The following is a 23,649-nucleotide window of genomic DNA, read 5'->3' as shown; positions in this document are numbered from 1 at the left end:
CCACAAGAAAGCCACGATTCCATGTCCAAAACCTACAAACAGAGTTACACCAGTAATTCTACATGCTTAGCTTTGACCTTTCTATGACTCTCTTAGTGGCCGAGGTTTGTTTAAAGTTGATGAGGTCCACCCTTTTTTCCCCATAAATATTTATCTTGTTTTTGCCAAAATTGTCTCCACGTCAGCTATTGAAGATCCGTACGTCGTGAATTGGGTCTTGTACCGGGGGACCGTGTGGGATCTTCTAAAGCCTTGATGTTTTTAGAAGGATTATGTTGAGCGTTTCATCCCCATTTATGTAAGCTCTGCAAGTTGTCCCAGTTCTGTACAACTGCATGGTTTACAGAAGTACGGTGCCCATCGTATCAAAAGATCTTTAATTTTTTGTGTTACACAGTACACTAAGTAGAATCCATTAGTAACCTCTAAGATACATGACTGATATATATATATATATATATATATATATATATATATATATATATATATATATATATATATATATATATATATATATATTGCGGCATCAAACTATTTTAGCCGTTTTGAGATCTTAAAAGACAAGATTTACCAGTGGCTAATTTTTAGTACCCCCTTCTGGATAGTGGGGCAGTCCGTTAGGATCGCGATTAATTTAAAACACTGTTACACATTCAGAACCTTCCCTCGACCACTAACCAGCAAAGATTGGCTATAGCCCCTGTTACACGTTCAGAACCTTCCCCCGAACACCAACCGACCAAGGTTGACTGAAGCCTCTGTCACACATTCAGAACCTTCCCCCGAACACCAGCCGACCAGGACGGGAAAACTTAATATATTCTGAATAAGGCAATATATATGATATTACACATAATGCCCCACATTAGCACATTTGCATCAGTATTTCATACTGTGGGCATTTAAAACAGCACCGCGAAACAATCCCGAGTCCTTTATTTTCTGGGTGGTATCCCAAAATCTAACAGCAACTTTTTCTGTCGCAATTTTCGGTATTTTTTCTCCTTGAATATAGAAATAAACTGGGATAGTGTTGATTCAACTTTGTCTAGTTACTAGAATATTGACTTTGAAAAGTCTTGTTTTCAAGCCCTCAAAACTGCATCGAGGATCTTTAATAAATCCAAAGTCTATATTATACAATCATACTAGGAAGAAATGACATTAAACCATCACAAAACCCCAGACCAGCAAAGCCTGTGTCGACTGACTCCATACAGTTAGTTGCTCCTGTATTATGTATTATTATTGAAAGATACAATACCCTCTTTTTATCAATGTGCAACTTTGCCCTTTCCGAGACGTATTTTCTTGTTTATGAATCATACTTAGAAGAAATTAAATTAAAAAGATCACATTCATAACCTTGAGACAAGCAAATATGATTTCACATCAAAACATCGTCAAGTATTTTCATTGTCTCGTATTGTATCGTGCCACACCCGGAAGAAAAGTAATCTACTTTATTTTATGAGTCTGTAACATTTCGTCACAATCCAAGTCTGGAGACATTACATGGCGTCCTTAAAGCCTCGGTCACAACCCGCCGTACGTGCTTCTGCGTGCTGTCTACGTGCAAAAACGTGGGCAAACGCGGGGCATCCGTGCGTGGTGAGTACCACCTCCGTACGGAATCCTACGGATTTGGGAGCACGCAGACACGCCGTAGAACGTTAGGTGCATGTAAAACTTTTTCTACGTGCGGTCAACGGATTCACCACCCGTGCGTGCGATTACGAGCGACGCGCGTGCTCCGTACGTGCCGTACGGAAGAAGCACGTAAGAGTACGGCCTCCTTACGGTAAAGTTGCAATCGCACAGAGATCGTACGTTGTAAGCACGACGTACAACTCACTTACCACTTGCGCAACGTACGATGCACGCAACCGCTCACGGCCAGACGTGTCGTGCAGACCACACTCTTACACCTTGCACAGTCGTGCGAGTGACGTGCGTCGACGCCACTCCTTCCCCACGTTTTCAGAAAAAAACGTAGCAGACGTAGCCTCCCAAAAACGTACGGACAAAAAGCACGTACGGCGGGTTGTGACCGAGGCTTTAGTTTCTATACGACCTACGTTAAATGTAAGGTAAAGTATAGGTTGCCAAATAAATGTATACGTAGCTTAAGTCCCTGGCATACATTGAAACTTTCCCCCAAACACCAGCCAACCAAGGTTGGCTGAAGTTTCTGCTGCAGTCTGACTAGATTTAGGCCACGACTACCTTTCGATACGTCACATTTGACTGCGAACCACGCCCCGACCTACTCCCGAACACCTGCCAACCATGGCCGAACCTTCCATCTTTAAACATTTTGAAACAGCTAACCATCCGAGAGTAAGTCAGCAGTGTTCGGACAGTGTTTTTTGACTGAATTTGACTCCAATTTAACACAAATTCGTTTCGATTCCTATGGAAAGGTAGGCGTGACCTAAATCTGGTCAGAGAGCTCAGCCAAACATGGAAAATTCGAAGGTCGTGAATGTGTGACAGGGGCTTTTTTTTCCTTTTTGGGGGGCTTTTTTCGCTAGCTTCCTCCCCCCCCCCCGGTAAATATCGTACAGTCCCTAACTTTGACAGCCTTTTCAACAAATATAAAGGACTCTATGTCTTTTATTTACCTGGTAAATAGCAATACGTTATTCCCATGCAACAAGTGCCTCTACTAAATACATAATCGTCTGTCAAGAAGTGTTCTTGAAACTCAATACATTTGCGCAGGTGTATGTACGTGTGTGTGACTGTGTCACCGGTGCAATAGCTCAATTGGTAGAGTACTCGCTTTGTAACCGGGAGGTCGTGAGTTCAAACCCCGGCCGGGTCATACCAAAGACTTTTAAAATGGTACACACTTCTTTCTCTGCTTAGCACTCAGCACATAAGAGAAAGGATCTGGGAAGGTCAAACACACAGCACTACCAGCGGACTAGGCCCCTGCTGTAGTGCCTTGCACAACTGTGTGTCGCCCAAGGGCTACAGAAATGGATATGGGCACCACCCGCTCTGCATAAGAGCACGGGAGATCTTTCTTTCTTTTCTTGTGTACGTGTATCCGGCCGCCGGACGCATATCACTAGTAATCATTCCCACCTAAAATAAAACTATTTATAAACCCATTGCGTGATTTAGAAAAAAACATTCATGAAAAACTGTAACTTCATAAGAGGATCCATAACTTTTATTTAACATTTCTGCCAGTCATCACCAAGGTGACCTCCAAAATATTACACCGACATGTCATATCTCTGACGTCATAACGCTTTCAGTGTAACGGCGTGTTTTTGAAAGCTCATTCCTATAAATAAAAATCAACGATATTTTTTATACGCAAGAGTGCAAAATACACCCTGTGCTCTTGACTTAACTTTCCCATGACCTCATTTAGGCCACACCGACTTAATTTTATGGATGACATCCGCTGAAGACCCCCAAACTAGTGCGCGCGGGCGAATAAAAAAAATTCCGGCCAAAAATAGAAATGCTACTAAACCACAGGAATACAAAGCTTGTATTGTGAATTTGCGGCAGTACATAGCGACGTATACGACAAGCCTACACATGCTTGTTTTTTGCGGAATTTATGATATAGCACTGTACGTATGTACTGAGATCTTGAGTCGTGGAGCTTCGGCAGCCTGGGTGCCCGAGTTACCGCCGGCTCCGTATTGTCGCTAAGTGTCCAGGCCTAGAGCCAAGCCAGAGCCTCGGAGAACGTGATCTTTTTTTTTTTTTTTTTGAGAACAGACGAAAATCAATGCGCGCGCGAATGTCATCCATAAAATTAAATCAGTGTGGCCTTACACGTACATAATGACGCATTCTACTTGAATCGGTAGTTTCTTAACGACACCCTTCACAAAAGTACTCTGACCAGAAAGGAAAAGCAAACACTATTTTCTTTGTCTGAAGTTTGGATTAGATGTTCAGTAACAGAGTAACTATGCGTCCGGTCAAAAGAACCTGTCAGAGAGCTTGATATAGAACTTACAGCTTCCGTAAGTTGGGAAACAGTGACGCACAAAAAGTAATGAACCATGTTAGGTCTTTGAGAAGGGGCATGTTTTGTTGGATCAGCCAGTGGTGGTTGGTTTTTTTTTTTTTAGACAAACTATCCTTTGTTATAGGCATGTGCACGAAGTCGGGTTGTTTCGTCATGAGCAAGTTGAACAGGGTATAGAATCTAGTCAACAAATGAATCAAATGAAGATCAGACGATGATTTGGGAAATTATGCATTTGCAATTATGATACTTGACCTCGAGTTGGGTCTATTTCTGTCTACTACTACTACTAGCCACAAGACGTGTTTTTTTTTAAACTTCACTGTGTGTGTATGTGTGTGTTTGTGTTTGTGTGTGTGTGTGTACGTGTGTGTACGTGTGTGTGTACGTGTGTGTACGTGTGTGTGTGTGTGTGTGTGTGTGTGTGTGTGTGTGTGTGTGTGTGTGTGTGTGTGTGTGTGTGTGTGTGTGTGTGTGTGTGTGTGTGTGTGTGATATTTGTGCTTAGTCACGAATCCGTTCGTAAAATGGGCCATCCCCACACCAACACCTGTTGCAAAATGCCATATGGTGACATTTAATAATCATTAATTATAATATGTGTATATGTGTGCCTGCGAGGGGGGGTGTCTACATGCTGACCTCTACCTCAACCCAAAATGTGGCCAGAAGCACAGGAACCCCCCTTATAGAAACTGACAAATGATATCCTTTCTAAGGTACATTTATCTTTTCGCTTACACCCCAAAATCAAGGCCAGCCTCTGAGATTTATAGCACTAATCTCCAAGCAGATCCTAGGGTGGCAAAAGACAGTATCAAATTGGCCAGACAGTTTCCATTCGCTCACCAGAGAGGGTCCATACGCCACCCAAGGGCGAATGGATACTGCCTGGCCAATTTGAACTGTCTTTTGTCACCCTAGGATCTGCTTGGAGATCATTTTAACATATGGAAATACCACATGCGCCCGTACAGTCGCCCGTGCATGGCAAAACGCACGTAACACACAGCCTGGGTACCATCCTGGTGGGAGCGACTGTGGGAGTGGATGTAAACTAAGGCCACACCGCCTTAATTTTATGGATGACATCCTCTGAAGACCCCCAGATGAGTGCGGGCGGGCGAAAAAAAAAAAAAGAAAAATCCGGCCAAAAATAAAAATGCTACTAAACCACAGGAATACAAAGCAGGTATTGTGAATTTGCGGCAGTACATAGCGACGTATACAAACCGGCACATGCTGGCTTTTGTCGGAATTTATGAATCGGCACTGTACGTGTTCTTGAGTCGTGGAGCTTCGGTACCCTGAGTGCCAGGCTCCGTATTGTCGCTAACCACCATGGGCTACCCAGGCCTAGAGCCAGGCCAGAGCCTTGGTGGACGTGATCTTTTTTTTTTTCTTTTGAGAACAGGCGAAAATCAATGCTCGCGCGGATGTCATATATGGTTAATATATATGATAATTTCTTCTTTTCATGTGTGTAGACATTGATGTGTCCATAAAATTAAGACGGTGTTGCCATATAGTAGTGCTTTTGAAAAGCTCGAAAACAATATCATTGTGGACTATCCAGAACCGTGCCTAAGCATGCAGGGTTGTAGATAAAAGTTCGGTTCTAGATGCAGCATGATAGAACAAGAGCCCAACCTACTCCCGAACACCAGCCAACCACCAGCCAACCATGGCCGAATCTCCCGTCCACACACAGCCGAACAGTAGCCGACCTTGCAGAACACCAGCCAACCACAGATGACCTTTTTTTTAATATTCCAACATGTAATCACAAGACGTGGTGACGGCACACACAAGTTTTTCCAACTTATATCAACGCCGCCACCAACACAGGGGACAATACAATACAATATCTGAGCGAAATGAGGAAAGTCTGTAAAGTACATTTCGCAGGGCACAAGATCGGTGGCATGTCTGGACTCGAACCCGGGACCTCTTGGCTCCGAGTCGAGCACTCTGCCACTACGCCACACGACCCCACACCTACTCTCCAAGCAGAGGTTGTGGGGGAATGATCGTTACATTTTTATATATGGTCGTTTTTTTGTCCTGACCCCCACTAACACTTCAGTTCAATAGTTGGGGTGTTATTACTGTTAAAGGGGATCCCGTCGGTGGCCGCGAACCTTCTCTGGCTAATGGATACTGCCTGGCCAATTTGATACTGTTTTTTTGCCACCGAGAGGGATCTGCTTGGAGATTACCCACACCTACTCCTAACCATAGTTGGGGTGAGTACTAGTTCGGCAGTGTTGGGGAGGCTATATTCCAAGCTATGTGTGACAAAGGCTTTATCTTTATCCTTCTGCAGCCTTCTCCTGCCAATTGATGAGGCGGAACCCGGCTCCGTTAGGACCTTTGTGTGGCGGTAATAGGATATCGTCTGGGACAAAAACCAGCTCGCGCCGGATCATTCGACGATATGCAAGAATACCAATGAATGCAGTAGATACCGCGGTAGGAAGATTTTATCGACATTTCGTGAGAGGACGGAAGAGGTCAAATGTATGATCGTGCCGGATTTCGCCTTTCTCTTAGGTCAAGGGCAAGACGATATCATAGTGATCTTTAAAGGCATTCAATGCGATTTAAGAGCAACAAAACTGGAAATATTCTGAATAAGGCAATCTTTATGACATTGACACATACTGCTTCACATTAGCACATTTCAATCAGTATTTGATACTTTGGGTATCTAAAACTGCAGAAACAAGCCCCAAGATGAGTCCTTTATTTTATGGGTGGTACCCTAGAAATCAGCCAAGGGACCTTCCAGTATCCATTTTCTGTCAGAATGTTGGGTATTTTTGCTCCATGAGGGTCAATATACATTGAGATAGTGTGGTTTCAACTCAGTATGTAGATAAATGACTAGGATATTTTAAAGTCCTAAAAACTGCACCGGATGCCTTTTTAAAAGTCTAGGCCTGCTTGGCCCTACATAATGCGTCATCATGAAGAGCATGGCTAACTCAGATCTTCCGACATTCGGATATTCTCACACTCAAATGCCTTCAAAGACTGTGACCTATACTATCCGTACGTGCCACCCTATGTATAGAATAAGGTTCAAATCATAATTCATAACAGCTTAAAAGTTATAATTTAAAAACAATTATTCGATGTTTTAGAACTAAACTACAAAAAACTATAAAAATGATTCAGAAAGTTTAAAATGTTAAAAGCGTATCGTACGTAAGGTATTTTCTAATAATATTTATGAAAATTATGACAGTTTTGAAAAACCTTGCTACCATTTTGCGACGGAGTTTGGTTCAAAATGTCAGCCACAATATGTGTAAAAGTTTGAACATTTTAGAGCTTAAAATGATAAAAACCGTTCAAAATATAAAAACGTATAAAAGCTGTTAAAGATATTTTCTAGTATTTCTGAAAATGGTGAATATATTAATCTCCGCTACACCTTCTTTTGGGGGTTAGATTCAAATTTTAAATGTTAACGGATCAAAATGTTCTGGATAGCAGTAATACAAGTCATTAATGGCAGTAAGTAAAGGTAGTCTTGTAGGCTTTTTTATGTCGTAGGGACAACGGGTTGTAATCGACCGTGTCCAGGGCACGGTATTGAAAGGCGGAGCCCACCCCTCTCCTTCCACCGTCTTCTACCTCCCCAACCGAAGTCAGGTACCCATTTTACACCTGGGTGGAGTGAGGAAAGTCGTGCATATCCCAAGCTTACAAGATCGGCGACATTACAGGATTCGAACCGAGGACCTCTGGATTCAGGGTCGATTACCCAGCCGTTACTCAATACAAGCCTACATTAGGCCACACCGACTTAATTTTATGGATGACATCCGCGCGCGTTGATTTTCGCCTAATCTAAAAAAAAAAGAGAGATCACTTCCATCGAGGCTCTGGCCTGGCTCTAAGCCTGGGTTCGTCCATGGTAGTCAGCGACAATACGGAGCCGGGCACCCAGGCTACGACTCAAGACCTCAGTACACACGTGCAGTCCCGATTCATAAATTCCTCAAAAAGCCATCATATGCCAGCTTGTCGTATACGTCGCTGTGTACTGCCTAAATTCACCATACCAGCTTTATATTCCTGTGGTTTAGTAGCACTTTTTTTTATATTTTTGGCCGGAATTTTTTTATTCGCCCGCGCGCACTAGTTTGGGAACTTCAGAGGATGTCATCCATGAAATCAAGTCGGTGTGGCCTAAAGGAGGAATAAAGGAACATCCTGTTATCAAAGTAACAAGAAAATCCTGTAATATCCGAAGGGGTTTAATGCTATTACTAAGAGACTATAACGAAAACAGAACACCGGTAGTAGATAGCCTGACATGGAAAAAGACGAACTCCCGTAGGGCTTTTCCGAGAACCCCTCGTCATCAAAAGCCTTGTTCATGTGAAGTCACCCAAACCGCGATTCGGGTAACTCGCATTCCTCACATCTGGTCCATGTGCCGCACATTCCTTTGAAACCGTGTCCGATCACAATTCGCCTGAGCTACATTTATTGTTGTTTGATCAAAACACACAAGGTAGCGTGTTACTAATGTCAGAGGTCAACGACCTGCTTGCTGATGCCCCCCTCCCAGCGTATCTCGGCCGAATGCCGACGTGGTCCCGCCAGAGGCGGTGAAGCTCGCCCTAGGACGGACACATTATTTGACCATTACTGCTCTTTAAGTTGCTGCCACGTTGGTATTGCATAAATAATGAAATATCACCCCGTAATCCATGACCAGGCGAAGTTACATTGAAATCACATTGCGTTCAGACGCAAATCGCGATGTGGGAAAACCGATTCGAAACCACCTCTAGAGGTGGTTTGGGATCGAGGCGCTTTCAATGTGATTTGGAGCGTTCAGATGGAGCCACTTGAAACCGGCTTCGGGGGAAACCACATGTAAAGTGCCTTGGGTGATTTCACTTAAACACGGCCAAAATTTCAGCTGTAGACCTCTTCCTAGAAACCCCAGCTAACGATTAATAGCAGGTGCTTTAAACCTATCGGGGCAGTAGGATTTTTAGAATTTTATTACAATTATTGTTGGGCAGGATGAAATTTGAATGGTCACCTATACGGAAGATACACGTATAGTGTAATAAAAATGTTGAATGTAAGAATTTGAATCAAAATACACGTAGAAGCAGATGGATTGAATTTACCATTCACCCCTCGTCACATCGTAAATGGAATCGCCCAATTGATATTGAGAATGATTTCATCAAAAGCGACGTGGAATACATCTCATTAAAGAAGCATTATCATGTCGCCTTCATTAACAAAATGATATATATCTTAATCCACTTGATAATTCAGCTCTCTGTAGACGAAACAACAATCTTGTCCTGATTCGACCCTCAAATGATTGATGTTAAAAATGTTGTACATGTAATTTAGGCCACAGCAAGTAATTTTTATGGATGACATTAGCGCGCGCATTAATTTTCTCCCGAAAAAACAAGAAATTTTGTTGCCTTCTGACAGTGGTCAACATGCCGAAAATGGGCAAATATGTCTGTTGCCATGCCGGAAGGTGGATGACATACAGATAACTATGAAGAGAGGAGACAAGAAAAGGCTATGATTTAATGTTTTGTTTCTTACTTTGATGCAGTGATGCTGGCTTTGTGTATGTGATGTTCCCACTGAATAAAAACCATTTGTACCATAATTGAGTAAAAATTCTAAAATGTGGGAACCTTGTTTTTTTTGCCCGCTCGCATTAGATTTGGAGTCTGCTGAGAATGTCATCCATAAAATTTACTTGCTGTGGCCTCAAAAACAGATCATTTTTTTTCTCCCGCGTACTTCCCAATTGGATTAAATGTGGTTTGTTTCGAAGTCCCCTTAATTAATAGATATTATCGTTTTACATGCACACAATCTACTGACTAATGATAAATAATGTCAGAAAGAGTTTGAATGCGGAGATAAGAAAATGTAACGTTCTAAAACGTTGCGCGTAACAGATTTTGGATAAAACCTATCGTCTTATTCTGAAGCTGATCCGTCGGGTAATTTAAAAACACTTGCGATAACAGTTTTTTTTCTTTTCTCTGAGTGCAGGTATGCACGTAACCCAAAGGTTCTTAAGACGCTACGTGATGATCGACTTTTGTTTGGTCTAATTAGGCCACACTGTCTTAATTTTATGGATGACATCCTCTGAAGACCCCTAAATCAGCGCGCGCGGGCGAATAAAAAAAGAATTCCGGCCAAAAATAAAAATGCTACTAAACCACAGGAATACAAAGCTGGTATTGTGAATTTGCGGTACTACATAGCGACGTATTCGACAAGCCGGCACATGCTGACTTTTTGCGGAATTTATGAATCGGCACTGTACGTATGTACTGAGTTCTTGAGTCGTGGAGCTTCGGAAGCCTGGGTGCCATCCTCCAGAGTTACCACCGGCTCCGTATTGTCACTAACTGCCATCGGCTACTGTTATTTGACGATGTGTGATCGTGTCAGCTAGGGGCATCTAACAAACTAACTTTCCTTTGGAAAGTAGCAGGATTTCATCACGGCCCCCTTGGTAACGTTAACCCTATTAGAAGTGCGGTATTAGAGAAAGGTGGATATCTTTCACAGTGGGCTACGGCAATAAAGACAGTGGTAGGGGCTTTATACAAACTAACTTTCCTTTGGAAAGTAGCAGGATTTCATCACGGCCCCCTTGGTAACGTTAACCCTATTAGAAGTACGGTATTACAAAAAGGCGGATATCTTTCACAGTGTGCCATAGCAGTAAAGACTTGCTATAAGCCTAATATACCTTAAGCTACAAGATCAAACATCTGGTAATGTACAGCTATGACTGTGCAATGATTAGAGTGATATCAATATACGGATACGACTTAAGGCTGATCCAGTAATACTAAGTACTATAGTGGGTCCGGTGGGTTACTGGGAATATCAGCGACAATGTGGGAATCACAGAAAACATGTGGTAGGATAATTCAACATCCGAACATATTTCATATCGCTACAAAAATACTCAGAATGAAAAGCAATCAATAGCTAGATGTTCTACACAATTTAGATGGTATGTGAAATGGATATCATTAAAATAGAATAGAATAGAATGGGATAGAATAGAATAGAATAGAATAGAATAGAATGGAATAGAATAGAAGATAGGTATAAAAGCTTATGTCTAACATAACTTTATGGTTTTATTTTTAGAACCGGTTGAATTTTATACTTCATAGTTAGTAATCAAAATTGTCGGGAAAAATATAGATTTGTACTCGTCTTCTAAAAATATCATTTGTTATTATATGTAATGTAAGAGTAATTGTACGTAATAGCAGTTTATGGTGAATTACTGGTATATGCCTAGTTGTCTAATTGGCCTGCAAGACGTATTCTAACTCGTATTTCATAAATGGATGCCCTGTATTCAACGGACTATCTGAAAAGCCTACGTGTTCACCTAGCTTGCCCTCACGTTAACTCACGTCAGTATGATTAGTAATGTGGACGTGAGCCATGACTTGAATAAACTGAAATGAAATACTAGTACCTTTATTGTACATTCATGCCGCGACGGGCTAGGTACAGGTCAAGACGTAACAGACGCATAACAAACGTATATAGAAAAGTGGAGACAGAAGATACACTGCTTGACTTAGACATACATAAATAAGAAACATACAAGGCTAATACAAAGGCTAATACAAAGGTTAATACAATGTGTTCTAGTTACTGAGCTATTATACAGAGTGGTCAACTTCTTCTCGCTTTTTTGTACAATGGAAAATGTCGTGGACGGGTCTGCATATATATATACAGATCAGCAACACAGCATGTGGGGTCGTGTGGCAGAGTGCTCGACTTGGAACCAAGAGGTCCCGGGTTCGTGTCCTGAAATGCCACGGATTAGCCTCCTTCCCAGACTTTCGGTGAGCGACGCGAGCTATGCCGCGGAGCGAAAACGGCATAAAATAAGTTGATATAACTTGAGTGTGCCGTTACCATGTCTAGTCATAAAATGTTGAAGTAAAAAAAAAACAGCATGCTACTGCGATACATCCGTCAATACACACTGTCTATCAGGACCAAAAAAATTACCTCAATAGCCCAGTCCTAACAATTTGTTAACCTAGCCTGGTCACCAGACCCATCTTAGCTCCCAAGTCTATATCCTCTCCGCAAGTAGGATATAGACTCGGGAGGTAAAATATGTCTGGTAGCCAGGCTATTGTTACCTCCATGAAAAATGTTTTTGCTGTGCAAATCAGCCCGTGGGCTGCCAACATAATTATACTTTTATATATCTCATTTGGAAAATAAACCTTTCTAGTACATGCTTTGTCCGTGGAGCGCAATGAGCTCTTTTAGTTCACCGTTAACAGAAGCAGGCCCACGTGCACTCTACTTAATAATTAATGTTTAACTTAATTGTTGCTGGAAATTATTGGTGAAGTGTAATTAGTCGCTTTAATTCCACGTAGTGCGTTATCAATTGTCCTAAATTTCTCGTTATGGACAAATTATTCGAACCATGCAGATGGCCTTAAAGTCACAACAGAGCATCCGGTTGTGTAGGTGTTCTCGGGTTTGACGAGCACCACAGGAATACTAACATGAAATTTCATCTGTGTTGGCAGTTAACATTACATGTTGAGAGTTAAAACTTTCGATCCAACACTTTTTTTTGGACACGTGAACAAGATTTTTTCCTGAGAGGGGTGAAGGAGGCTATATACATCAGGGCCCATCACTCTTCACTGAACCGCGACGGGGGTCGACATTGTCTAAAAGATACCTTTGACCCAGTGTTGACGTCACACTTCAAAGAAGCCACGTGACAAGCCTCACTGGGTCAGTCTACTGAGCAAGACCAGGGTGACTGGTCGAAAGCTCTAGGTGAGAGAATTTTTTGTATTGGATTGAAAGTTTTAACTCTCAACACCACATGAATACATCGAAATAATTCATTCTACTTCAGCCAGCTTTAACAGGACATTTAACTCATCCAGGAAACACGACCACCCCCATCTTAAAATGGAACCGTCCTATGTAATATCCTACAGTATGTCCTACAAACCCTAGTTAGGTTATACTGATCCTATCTTCACAACAACCAACATCGCCAGTTCATCATCGAATTATTTTCTGAAGATAAGGCCACAGCAAGTAGATTTATGGATGACATCCTCCGCAGACTTCAGATCTAATGCGAGCGGGCGAAAAAAAACAAGGCGGGCAAAAAAAAACAAGGTTCCTACATTTTGAAATTTTGACACAATCATGGTACAAATGGTTTTGATTCAGTAGGAACATCACATATACATAGCCAGCATCACATATCATTGCATCAAAGTAAGAAACAAAACATTAATTCAGAGCCTTTTCGTGTCTCCTCTCTTCATAGTTATCTGCCTTCCACTTCCCGGCATGGCAACAGACATCTTTGCGAATTTTAGCCATGTTGACCACTGTCAGAAGGCAATAAAATTTCTTGTTTTTTTTTCAAATAAGGCGAAAATTAATGCGCGCGCTGATGTCATCCATAAAAATTACTTGCTGTGGCCTAACACAGTAGTCCAGACACAACTGACAAAACGCTCGTTTAGAAAAAATCAATAAAAACCGTAGGCGTCACTCATAAATCTTATTTCCATTAATGTTTTCTCAATCATTTAGCATATCAAAATTTGATAAAAAGTTAAATGAGAAAGTAATACATTATGACATTCACTGCAATGATTATACATGGCAGTAAAATGATTTGAACCGTAAAGTGAATTAGGCCGTGTTTATGTGAAGTCACCCAAGGCACTTTACATGTGGTCTACCGAAGCCGGTTTCAAGTGGCTCCATCTGAACGCACCAAATCACATTGAAAGCGCCTCGATCCCAAACCACTTCTAGAGGTGGTTTCGATTCGGTTTTCCCGAATCGCGATTTGCGTCTGAACGCAATGTGATTTCAATGTGACTTCACTTGGTCATGGATTACAGGGTGATACATGTATTTCTTTATTTATATGCAATACCAAATTTTACGTGTCAGCGACTTAAAGAGTACTGCTACGTGGGGTTTCTTCAACGCAGCCTTAATTCCTTGAATAATGCTTGGACATCCATTGGTCAAATAATGTGTCCGTTCTAGGACGAGCTTCACCGCCTCTGGCGGGACCACGTCGGCATTCGGCCGAGATACGCTGGGAGGGGGGCACCAGCAAGCAGGTCGTTGACCTCTGACAATAATTTTCATCAAACAACAATGAATGTAGTTTCGGAGAATCGTAATCGGGCACGTTTTAAAAGGAATGTATGGCACGTGGACCAGATGTGAGGAATGTGAGTTACCCGAATCGCGGTTTGGGTGACTTCACATAAACACGGCCTATTTTACCCAGAGCCTAGAATCTATTATCATCAGATAGATCTGTAAACTAGATATTTTACGTTTTAATGCATTGTCATATCTTTGTATTACATTATAATTTATATTCACGTCCAACTCCCATATCCAAGTACATAGGTCACTCCAAGAGCGAGACCAAATCATCAATACATGGCAATATTTGAACCCATATGCTGTTATCGATAATATTTTGTAGTTATGTAACTGTAAATATATTAGTCTTGTAGTATTGTTAATTAATATACTATGTATAAATTGTATTTTGGGAATATCATTTTAGCCTCCTATGATGACCAAAAGTGGCGTAGGGCATTTTATTAAACAGCTCTAGTTTCTTTACTATACACTCTTACACTGAATAACATTTTATTGTCTCTATCTTAGAGATATCCAAAGCAATTACGGGGTAGCTAGTAGAAGTAGAATTTCAAAGTCAACTTCTTGGTTATTTAAATGTAGTAAGTTGTGTCATCCCTATTCCATAGTATACTGATGGTTGTGAGGCAAACATGCTGTGTCGGTGACAAAAAACAGTTGCTTGTTTCGTATCTTTTTTTTGTACTCAGAAATGGTAATAAATTACAATATCAGACAGATTTCCCCATCAAAAAAAATATATTTTTGACGCCCTGACTACTGCAGCGGATGCTTGTAATTTTCCAAGCAATTGCTTCATTCGATAAACACAAAGGTGAAAATCGTTTCTGAAAGTTCTAGTTAGAATGGCTCGCCACCCACACACTCTTACAGGAGTGATTAGTTTAGCTCGGAAGGACATGTCGAGCTGTAGGACTAATACATTAGTTTCAGGCTATTAAACGAGTCCCTCCGTACTACATTTCCAGGTACTGGTTGTCTGTCTTCGTTAATCGCCCACGTCTAATCTGTGAAAGATGATGGTTAATCTGTCGTCTCTAATTTCTGGATATCCTTCGAATGAATTGTAGCGGTGCAATAGAATTGGTAGAGTGCTCGCTTTGTAACCGGGAGGTCGTGAGTTCAAACCCCGGCCGGGTCATACCAAAGACTTTAAAAATGGTACACACTTCTTTCTCTGCTTAGCACTCAGCACACATGAGAAAGAGTGTGGAAAGGTCAAACACACAGCACTACCAGCGGACCAGCCCCCTGCTGTAGTGCCTTGCACAACTGCGTGTCGCCCAAGGGCTACGGAAATGGAGATGGACACCACCCTACACCCTGCATAAGAGCATGGGAGGTCTTCTTCTTCTCCTACGACTGAATACGCGACTAAAGCCCCTATCATACATTTCAGAACCTTCCCCAAACCACCAAACAACCAAGGTTGGGTGGATTTTGGGAGCAGTCTGACTAGAGTTAGGCCACGCCTGCAATTCGACGAGGATCCGATTAAATTTGAGTTAAATTTGAGTCAAATTTGACCGCCAACCACGTCCCGACCACTGCCGACCTACTCCCAACGACCAGCCGACCAGCTGCCAACCCTGGCCGAACCTCCCTAGGCCCTCCACATCCGAACGTTTTTAACATTTTAAAACATTCCGCTGACACAGCCAACCTCGCAGCCAACAGTAAGCCAACCTCGCCGAACTACGACCGATCTTGCTTCCCGACCGACTACCGACCACGATTGGGAAAAGCTCGGCAGTGTTTGGGAGTCCATATTAGGCCACACCGACTTAATTTTATGGATGACATCCGCGCGCGCATTGAATTTCGCCTGTTCTCCAAAAAAAAAAGATCACGTCCACCGAGGCTCTGGCCTGGCTCTAGGCCTTGGTAGTCCATGGTAGTTAGTGACAATACGGAGCCGATTGTAACTCTGGAGGACGGCACCCAGGCTACCGAAGCTCCACGACACAAGAAATGAGTGCATACGTACAGTGCCGATTCATAAATTCCGCAAAAAGCCAGCATGTGCCGGCTTGTGGTATACGTCACTATGTACTGCGGCCGCAAATTCACAATACCAGCTTTGTATTCCTGTGATTTAGTATCATTTTTATTTTTGGCCGGATTATTTTTATTCGCCCGCGCGCACTAGTTTGGGGGTCTTCAGAGGATGTCATCCATAAAATTAACTCGTGGTGGCCTTAGGCTTGAAAGTTCGCTTCTAGGTCATTTCTCTGTAAGTCACTAAACGTACACGTCATCAAGTCTCTTACACTTTAAGATCTCGTTTATTCTCGCACGTACTAAATTCCCGCGAGACTTGTCGATGACGTCTTTCGTCAGAGCTGCCCGCATCCGGGCCACACATCACAAGGTGGACGTGTGGAGGCAGGATTGACGTCAATTTGAATTATTGAAAACTCTCCGCACGTCACATTGATATTTTCTAGGTTGTGATTCAACAGAGGAGAGACCGCTAATGCTGAAGTCACATTTCCAAACCGGGGTCCGGCCGGGCTGTTTGCACCAACGAAAAAGTAACAATTCATATCAGGAAAATAAAATAGATAGTACCTATGATTAGTTTCTAAAACGTTTTGTGTTTTCTTGTCTTTTATATCGTACTTTTTGCTCCCAAAAGCTGCCCGGCCGGGCCCCGGTTTGGAAATGTGACTTCAGCATAAGGGGTCATTCAGGGTCCAAAATTTTTATGAATCTTTCAATGGCTAAAGGATTTTTTCAATAATCTCAATGATCTTATCAATAATCTCAATAATCTTCCAATAATCATTCAATGATCTACAAGATAGTCTTGTCATATATCTCCCAACGATCTTTAAATGATTTCAATGATCCTTAGCTGATCTCAAATGTCCTTCAATAATCTTTTAATAGAAGTTTATTGCAAATTCGTGCCCGGGGGGCTAATTGCAAATTACAAACATAAAAGAACAGTAAAACGTAGTGTAAAATAACTAAAATTTACAAGATAAAAGGTAGTTGTCTAGAGCTATAGCTATGTCTAAAACTATGTCTAAAGGGGTTTGACTTCTCTTTTATAGGCCATGAAAGATGTAATGTCCCACCTTTTCCAAAATTAGTGGGTTTTGGGAAGTTAAAAGATTAATATTTTTTCTTAATGACCGTAGTAGTTGCTTGTTTATAGGTTGCCAGCGTAGAAATGGGGCATTGCGATAGATTGTTAGATACTTTGTGTTACAACCGACCTAAAACGTTTGAAGATTGATTCTAAAGCAATAAAGTTATCAGAATCTACGTGCTGTTTCAGATCCGACAATAAAGATTTATAAAGTCATCATTTCTGAAAGACAGATAGATGACTTCCAGCATAAATGGGGCCATACGTTGCCTACATGAACTAGTGTGTTCAACCCCTGTCACACATACTTAGGTCACCTCTTCAATATGTCAAAAATGTGACCAGACTGTAAGGTTTGAACCACTCTACTTCTATTTTCGATAAGTGTGGCGGGTTCTTTAACGTGCGTGGGGTGTGGTTCCTCCATTCAACGTCATATCCGAGGGACGTCCCTAACTGAAGCTAGGTACTCATTTCCACCTGAGTGACGAGAGAAAACTCGTGTTAAGTGCCTTTCCCAAAAGGTACAAGACACTGTTTCATTCACATTATAGAATAATGGAAAGAACTATGTCTCATACACTGTGGAAACTATGATTGGTTTAGCAAAAGTTTGACATATCATATCGGTTTTATGTCCGGATGCTTTGACTAACTGTAGAAAGAACGCCGGGTGAGATATGTTCACCAGACATAAGGACATAAGGCCACATCAATTTTATTTATTGGTTCTCGAAGTCGCATCTTCATTTTTTTCTGATTTGCCATAATTCCAGGGTACCTCGTTTACCTCCGTATCGGTATATGAGCTCTTTTTGTATCCAGAACCGTAGAGCCATCTTGCTCAGACACGGTTCTGAACAGTCCACGCGTATCCTGGACCATGCTCGGGGCAAACCTACGTTCTTGGATACACGGAGAGTACCGGGAGTATCCAAACCCTTGCCTGGTCCTAATCCTAACCCCTTTACAAGATAGGCACGTGTCTGGATACGATAGATCCTTCTGGGCGCCGAGCCAATCCAACAAGCCGGCAAAACCCGAAGCGAGTCGTGCGCCAGGGTTTACAGCTGTTCTGGGGGAGCTAAATGTTCTGAACGTGTCCAGGATATCATCTCCAAGCAGATATTTTGGTGGCTGTAAAAACAGCATCAGATTGGTCAGGCAGTGTCCTATTACCAGGCAGTTACCATTAAAATAGGGTCGTGTTAGGCAAAGCGTTCGGCTCGGAACCAAGAGGTCTCAGGTTCGAACCCTGCCATGTCACCGATCTTGTGCCCTTGGGAAGGGCACTTTACACTACTTTCCTGGATGTAGGCCTGGCGAAGCCCATCTCATATTAGCCACAAAAAAAAGGCAGCAGAATCTTCAGCTAGTTGACATTAGGCGACATCAGAAGCCGGCGAAAACTACGAAGGATGCATAGAATTTATATTTTTGATGCGTCTAGACAAACCCTGTATCACAAACATGATCTGCTCCCACATTTTCCATTGTACAAAAAAAAGCGAGAAGAAGTTGTGTGAATGACCTCTCTATATTAGATCAGTGACTATAACACTTTGTATTAGTCTAGTATAGTACCCTTGTATGTTCCTTATGTATGTATGTCTAAGTCAAGTAGTGCATCTCTTGTCTCCAATTTTCTATATACGTTTGTTATGTTTATTATATCTTGACCTGTACCTAGCCCGTTGTGGCATGAATGTACAATAAAGGTATTTCATTAAAAACAGAATTTCTCAACTTTCTCTCCAAGAAAAGAAAGTCCACCAAAAACGCCTGAAAACCCCCGCCAAAAATAAGTCGAAGCCGACTCCTCTGCTTGGAGAGTGTCCAGGCCTTTCCCATGTACAAGACGCTTGTTTGCTGGGCCGTCAATCAATACAGGAAATCAACATGCCAAGTAGTGATTGGTTGTCTTGCTAAGGCCACACCGACTTAATTTTATGGATGACATCCGCGCGCGCATTGATTTTCGCCTGTCGCCCTAAAAAAAAAGGTCACGTCCACCGAGGCTCTGGCCTGGCTCTAGGCCTGGGTAGCCCATGGTAGTTAGCGACAATACGGAGCCGAGCACCCAGGCTATCGAATTCGAAGCTCTACGACTGAAGAACTCAGTACATACGTACAGTGCCGATTCATAAATTCCGCAAAAAGCCAGCATGTGCCGGCTTGTCGTATACGTCGCTATGTACTACTGGAACTTCACAATACCAGCTTTGTATTCCTGTGGTTTAATAGTATTTTTATTTTTGGCCGGAACTTTTTTTCATTCGCCCGCGCGCACTAGTTTGGAGGTCTTCAGAGGATGTCATCCATAAAATTAAACCGGTGTGGCCTAATATGATTTTTCACCGTCAGTCAGTAGAAAGAAAATAGATACAGTGAGTACGTGTATACCCAGTATCTTTTTCAGAACACGGAGAGACCCTGAAAGCGATACCCTGTGGTAGTGTGAGCCGGGTATTGAAGCTAATGAGACCTGACGCGATGTTTATTTTATCACCACGGGAAGGTATTGTCCTGAAACACGTGAAGCACACGGCTACATCAGCACACCAACCAACCTGCCAGGCGTGCTGCAACGATCGGTGTAAAACTCACCGGTGGTAGGCGAGCGGGGGGTTCCATCGGCAGACGTGAATTGGTCACACGTAGTGTATGAGCCAAAGGCCGTGTTTATGTGAAGTCACCCAAGGCGCTTTACATGTGGTTTTATCCCGAAGCCGGTTTCAAATGGCTCCATCTGAACGCTCCGAAATCACATTGAAACCGCCTCGATCCCAAACCACCTCTAGAGGTGGTTTTGAATCGGTTTTCCCGCATCGCGATTATTTGCGTCTGAACGCAATGTGATTTCAATGTAACTTCGCCTGGTCATGGATTACGGGGTGATATTTCTTTATTTATATGCAATACCAAATTTTATGTATACGTGGCAGCAACTTAAAGAGCAGTAATGGTCAAATAATGTGTCCGTTCTAGGACGAGCTTCACCGCCTCTGGCGGGACCACGTCGGCATTCGGCCGAGATACGCTGGGAGGGGGGCACCAGCAAGCAGGTCGTTGACCCCTGACATTGATAACACGCCACCTTGCGTGTTTTCATCAAACAACAATGAATGTAGTTTCGTAGAATCGTGATCGGACACGGTTTGTAAGGAATGTATGGCACGTGGACCAGATGTGCGGAATGCGAGTTACCCGAATCGCGGGTTGGGTGACTTCACATGAACACGGCCAAAGTCAAGTGCGTTGCCCCGGAGGTGGGTTGATATTGATAGCTGCACGCCCGTTCTGAAAACGGTTCTTTCTCAGCCCATTTCCGTTGACGTGGCCCGGGGCCCACCTGCGCATGTTCACGCCCGTATAAATGTGGGCTGCGCCCCGCCGTGTAGGCAAAGCCTGCCACACCGCGGGGCGTACTGACTACACGTGCGAGCAGTAACCTAACACAAGCCGGCAGCCCGGGTACCCGCCCTCCGTGCTTCTAAATCTGCTCCCCCGCCTAGCGAGCTTCTCGCTTTCAGTCAATCACCGAGCCGGGAACTCAGGAGCGCGCTACCGTTTACTCTAGTTTAGATCACCTCGTCATCACTCCAAGGTCTACAACAAGGCCGGAGGAACGACAGCCACCTTGTATCAACTGCAAAAACAGCAGATCTATATTCAAATATATAATGCAGTTTGTAAGCTGGGTGTTAGTCGCAAGTCTCCTGGTATCGAGAGACGTCCGAGCCTACATCGTGGACCGGGTGTCTCCAAGACTGCCGCATCGGAGATCCGACATCAGTAAGTAAACCTTGACTTCATGTTGTTCATATATAGATACAGTTAAATGTGCAAAGATTTTAGTCGTGTGGCGCAACGGCAGCGTGCTCGACTCGGAACCAAGGGGTTCCGGGTTCGAGTCCTGACATGCCACTGATCTTGTGCCCTTTTGGGAAAGGCACTTTACACGACTTTTCTCACTTAACTCAAGTGAAAATGAGTATCGTCTGTCCTGTATTTGTTTCTATGTGTGGGACACAACACCAGCAGCAGCTGCCTGTGTCTCACGTGTATTGCACTGTTGCAATTTCAATAAATCAAATCAAAGATTGAGTGTAACAAGTCGTTCAGTGTGATATAGCTAGCTGCCGCCGCGCCGCGTGCCTGTAAAGCTGGTGTGTTACGCCGAAGAGCGGTTATACCTGCTATACCGATACAAATACAGTTAAATGTGTGACTGTCGGAGCTTTCGTCAGCTTTCTACAGATATTTATTTGTTAGTCTTATACTACCGACGCAAACCATCGGTTTTCGTGGGGTCGTGTGGCGTAGCGGCAGCGTTCTCGACTCGAAACCAAGAGGTCCCGGGTTGCGTGTCCTGACATGCCACCGATCTTGAGCCATTGGAAAAATGAGTATTGTACTGTCCCTATGTTGGTGGCGACATCAATATAAGCTGAAAAAACCTGAGTGTGCCGTCACCACGTCTTGTGATTACATGATGTTGGAATATATATTCAAAAAAAACATCGGTTGTTTATTCTAAGTTCAAACTCGAGATTTAAGTGAGTGTGTATTTGTTTGACCCTGTTCTCTATGAATAAAAAATTTCCTTTACAAAAATCCATCGTACATGGTAAGGATAAAATCTTTATTCCCTGAAGACGACGATTTCCCTTCTTCTTTTGGGTACTTTAAAAGACATTAAAGCACCTCGCCTATGTAGGGTGAATTTGGCACAGAAGACACACCCAGTGGCATAATGGTCTAGACCTTACGAAACTCACCGTACCATAAACATTGTACTTGTGAATATTAGATCTTTTAAAGAAGCGCAAAGATACAATTAGCAATAGAGGAACACCAAATACAAGAATGTAAAATCTTCAAGAACGGCACAACTCGTGTCTACGTGGGGTCGTGTGGCGTAGCGGTAGAGAGCTCGACTCGGAATCAAGAGGTCGCGGGTTCGAGTCCTGACATGCCACCGAACTTGTGCTCTTGGGAAAGGCACTTTACACGACTTTCCTGAGTATTTTCTAGTCCTGTATTCGTCCTCTGCGTTGGTGGCGGCATAAGTTGATATACATGAAACTTGAGTGTGCCGCCACCATGTCTAGTTGGAATGTTGGAATATTAAAAAAAAAAAAACTACATAGGCGTGAATGAGAGATTGACCCCGATCTGGACGCCTTGACAGAAGGCATCCTGATGGCACTTTTGCCTTTTTCTTGCGATGAAAATGCTTTTAAAGTACGAATGCTATGACTCTCAGTACTAACGGAGCATGGCGTCTGTAGACTCAATTTCTACTGTGTTAATATTGCCTCTGAAGTGTCGAAAATGGGCGTTGTAACCCCGGTACCAGGTCACTACCTTAAGGGCGACCTTTTCTTGTAGCACATGTCCACAGGTCATCGCGTAATCCAGTGTTCGTTCTGGAACCTGTCAGAGTGTATTATGACTAAAGTATCCAGATTAACTGTGCTCTCGATTAGGCCATGTTGATTTGATTATATGGATGACATCCGCGCGTGCAGGAAATTTTGGCCGTTTAAAAAAAAAGGATTTTAGCCATACTGTAAATCGTACAAAGCAGTCGACAAATAAGTAAATATATACCGTAAGTTGCAAAAAAAAATATCTGAAAACGATACCAATGGCGTAGAATGCCAAAATCAAACAAAAAAAGACGAAAATGTAAAGAAATGAATTTGAAGAGTAGATTATTCGCCATACAATACTCTGTGTCTTTTGTTCAACCTTCATGACCACATAGATTTCATAATGAAAGCAACTTTTTTTTTGCAAAACTTTTTTTATTCACACTCTCGCATCAGTTTTGGGGTTCGCAGAGGATGTCATCCATATAACCAAATCAACATGGCCTTAGTAATTTCAAAACCACACTAGAAGTGCCACGACTCCTATCCAAGTAGGAACTATATCTTCACGAAAGAATTATTGAAAGGGGCGGCCTTCCGAAGAAATGCCCGTTACATTAAGTGGACTTTGCAAACTTTTAAACATATGTCTTGTTCTTCACACACAAATAAAACTTTCCGTCGTTTTTTTGTGTTTTGTGGTGTCGTTGACAACCTGGACATCAGACCCCCTACCGACTATAGCTAAGAGAACCGCACGTGTTCTCGCTTTCTCGGTCTATTTTTAGCATGAAATCTTTATAATCTAATTCGCACATGTGTAGGGCATGAACTCTCACCACAGGTGAAAAACAAGCACTAAAATAGACATAATAAATTGCAACAACGAGCGTTCCCAGAACTAACCCCCCCCCCCCA

At 42.7% G+C, this 23,649-nt stretch overlaps 1 protein-coding gene across 1 annotated transcript in view; it reads left to right on the top strand.

The window, feature by feature from the left end:
• The first annotated feature begins 21,036 nt into the window (after positions 1-21,036).
• Positions 21,037-23,649, top strand: part of LOC109474337 (stanniocalcin-2-like) — a 17,395-nt gene continuing 14,782 nt past the window's right edge. Inside the window, exon 1 of the mRNA XM_019774626.1 lies at positions 21,037-21,148. Within this exon, the coding sequence (XP_019630185.1) occupies positions 21,037-21,148 (112 nt within the window). The remainder of the gene's footprint in view (positions 21,149-23,649) is intronic.

Source organism: Branchiostoma belcheri, unplaced genomic scaffold (assembly GCF_001625305.1).
Source record: "Branchiostoma belcheri isolate BF01 breed outbred unplaced genomic scaffold, Haploidv18h27 scaffold301, whole genome shotgun sequence".
Lineage (NCBI taxonomy): Eukaryota > Metazoa > Chordata > Leptocardii > Amphioxiformes > Branchiostomatidae > Branchiostoma > Branchiostoma belcheri.
This window is presented reverse-complemented; position numbering and strand designations above follow the sequence as displayed.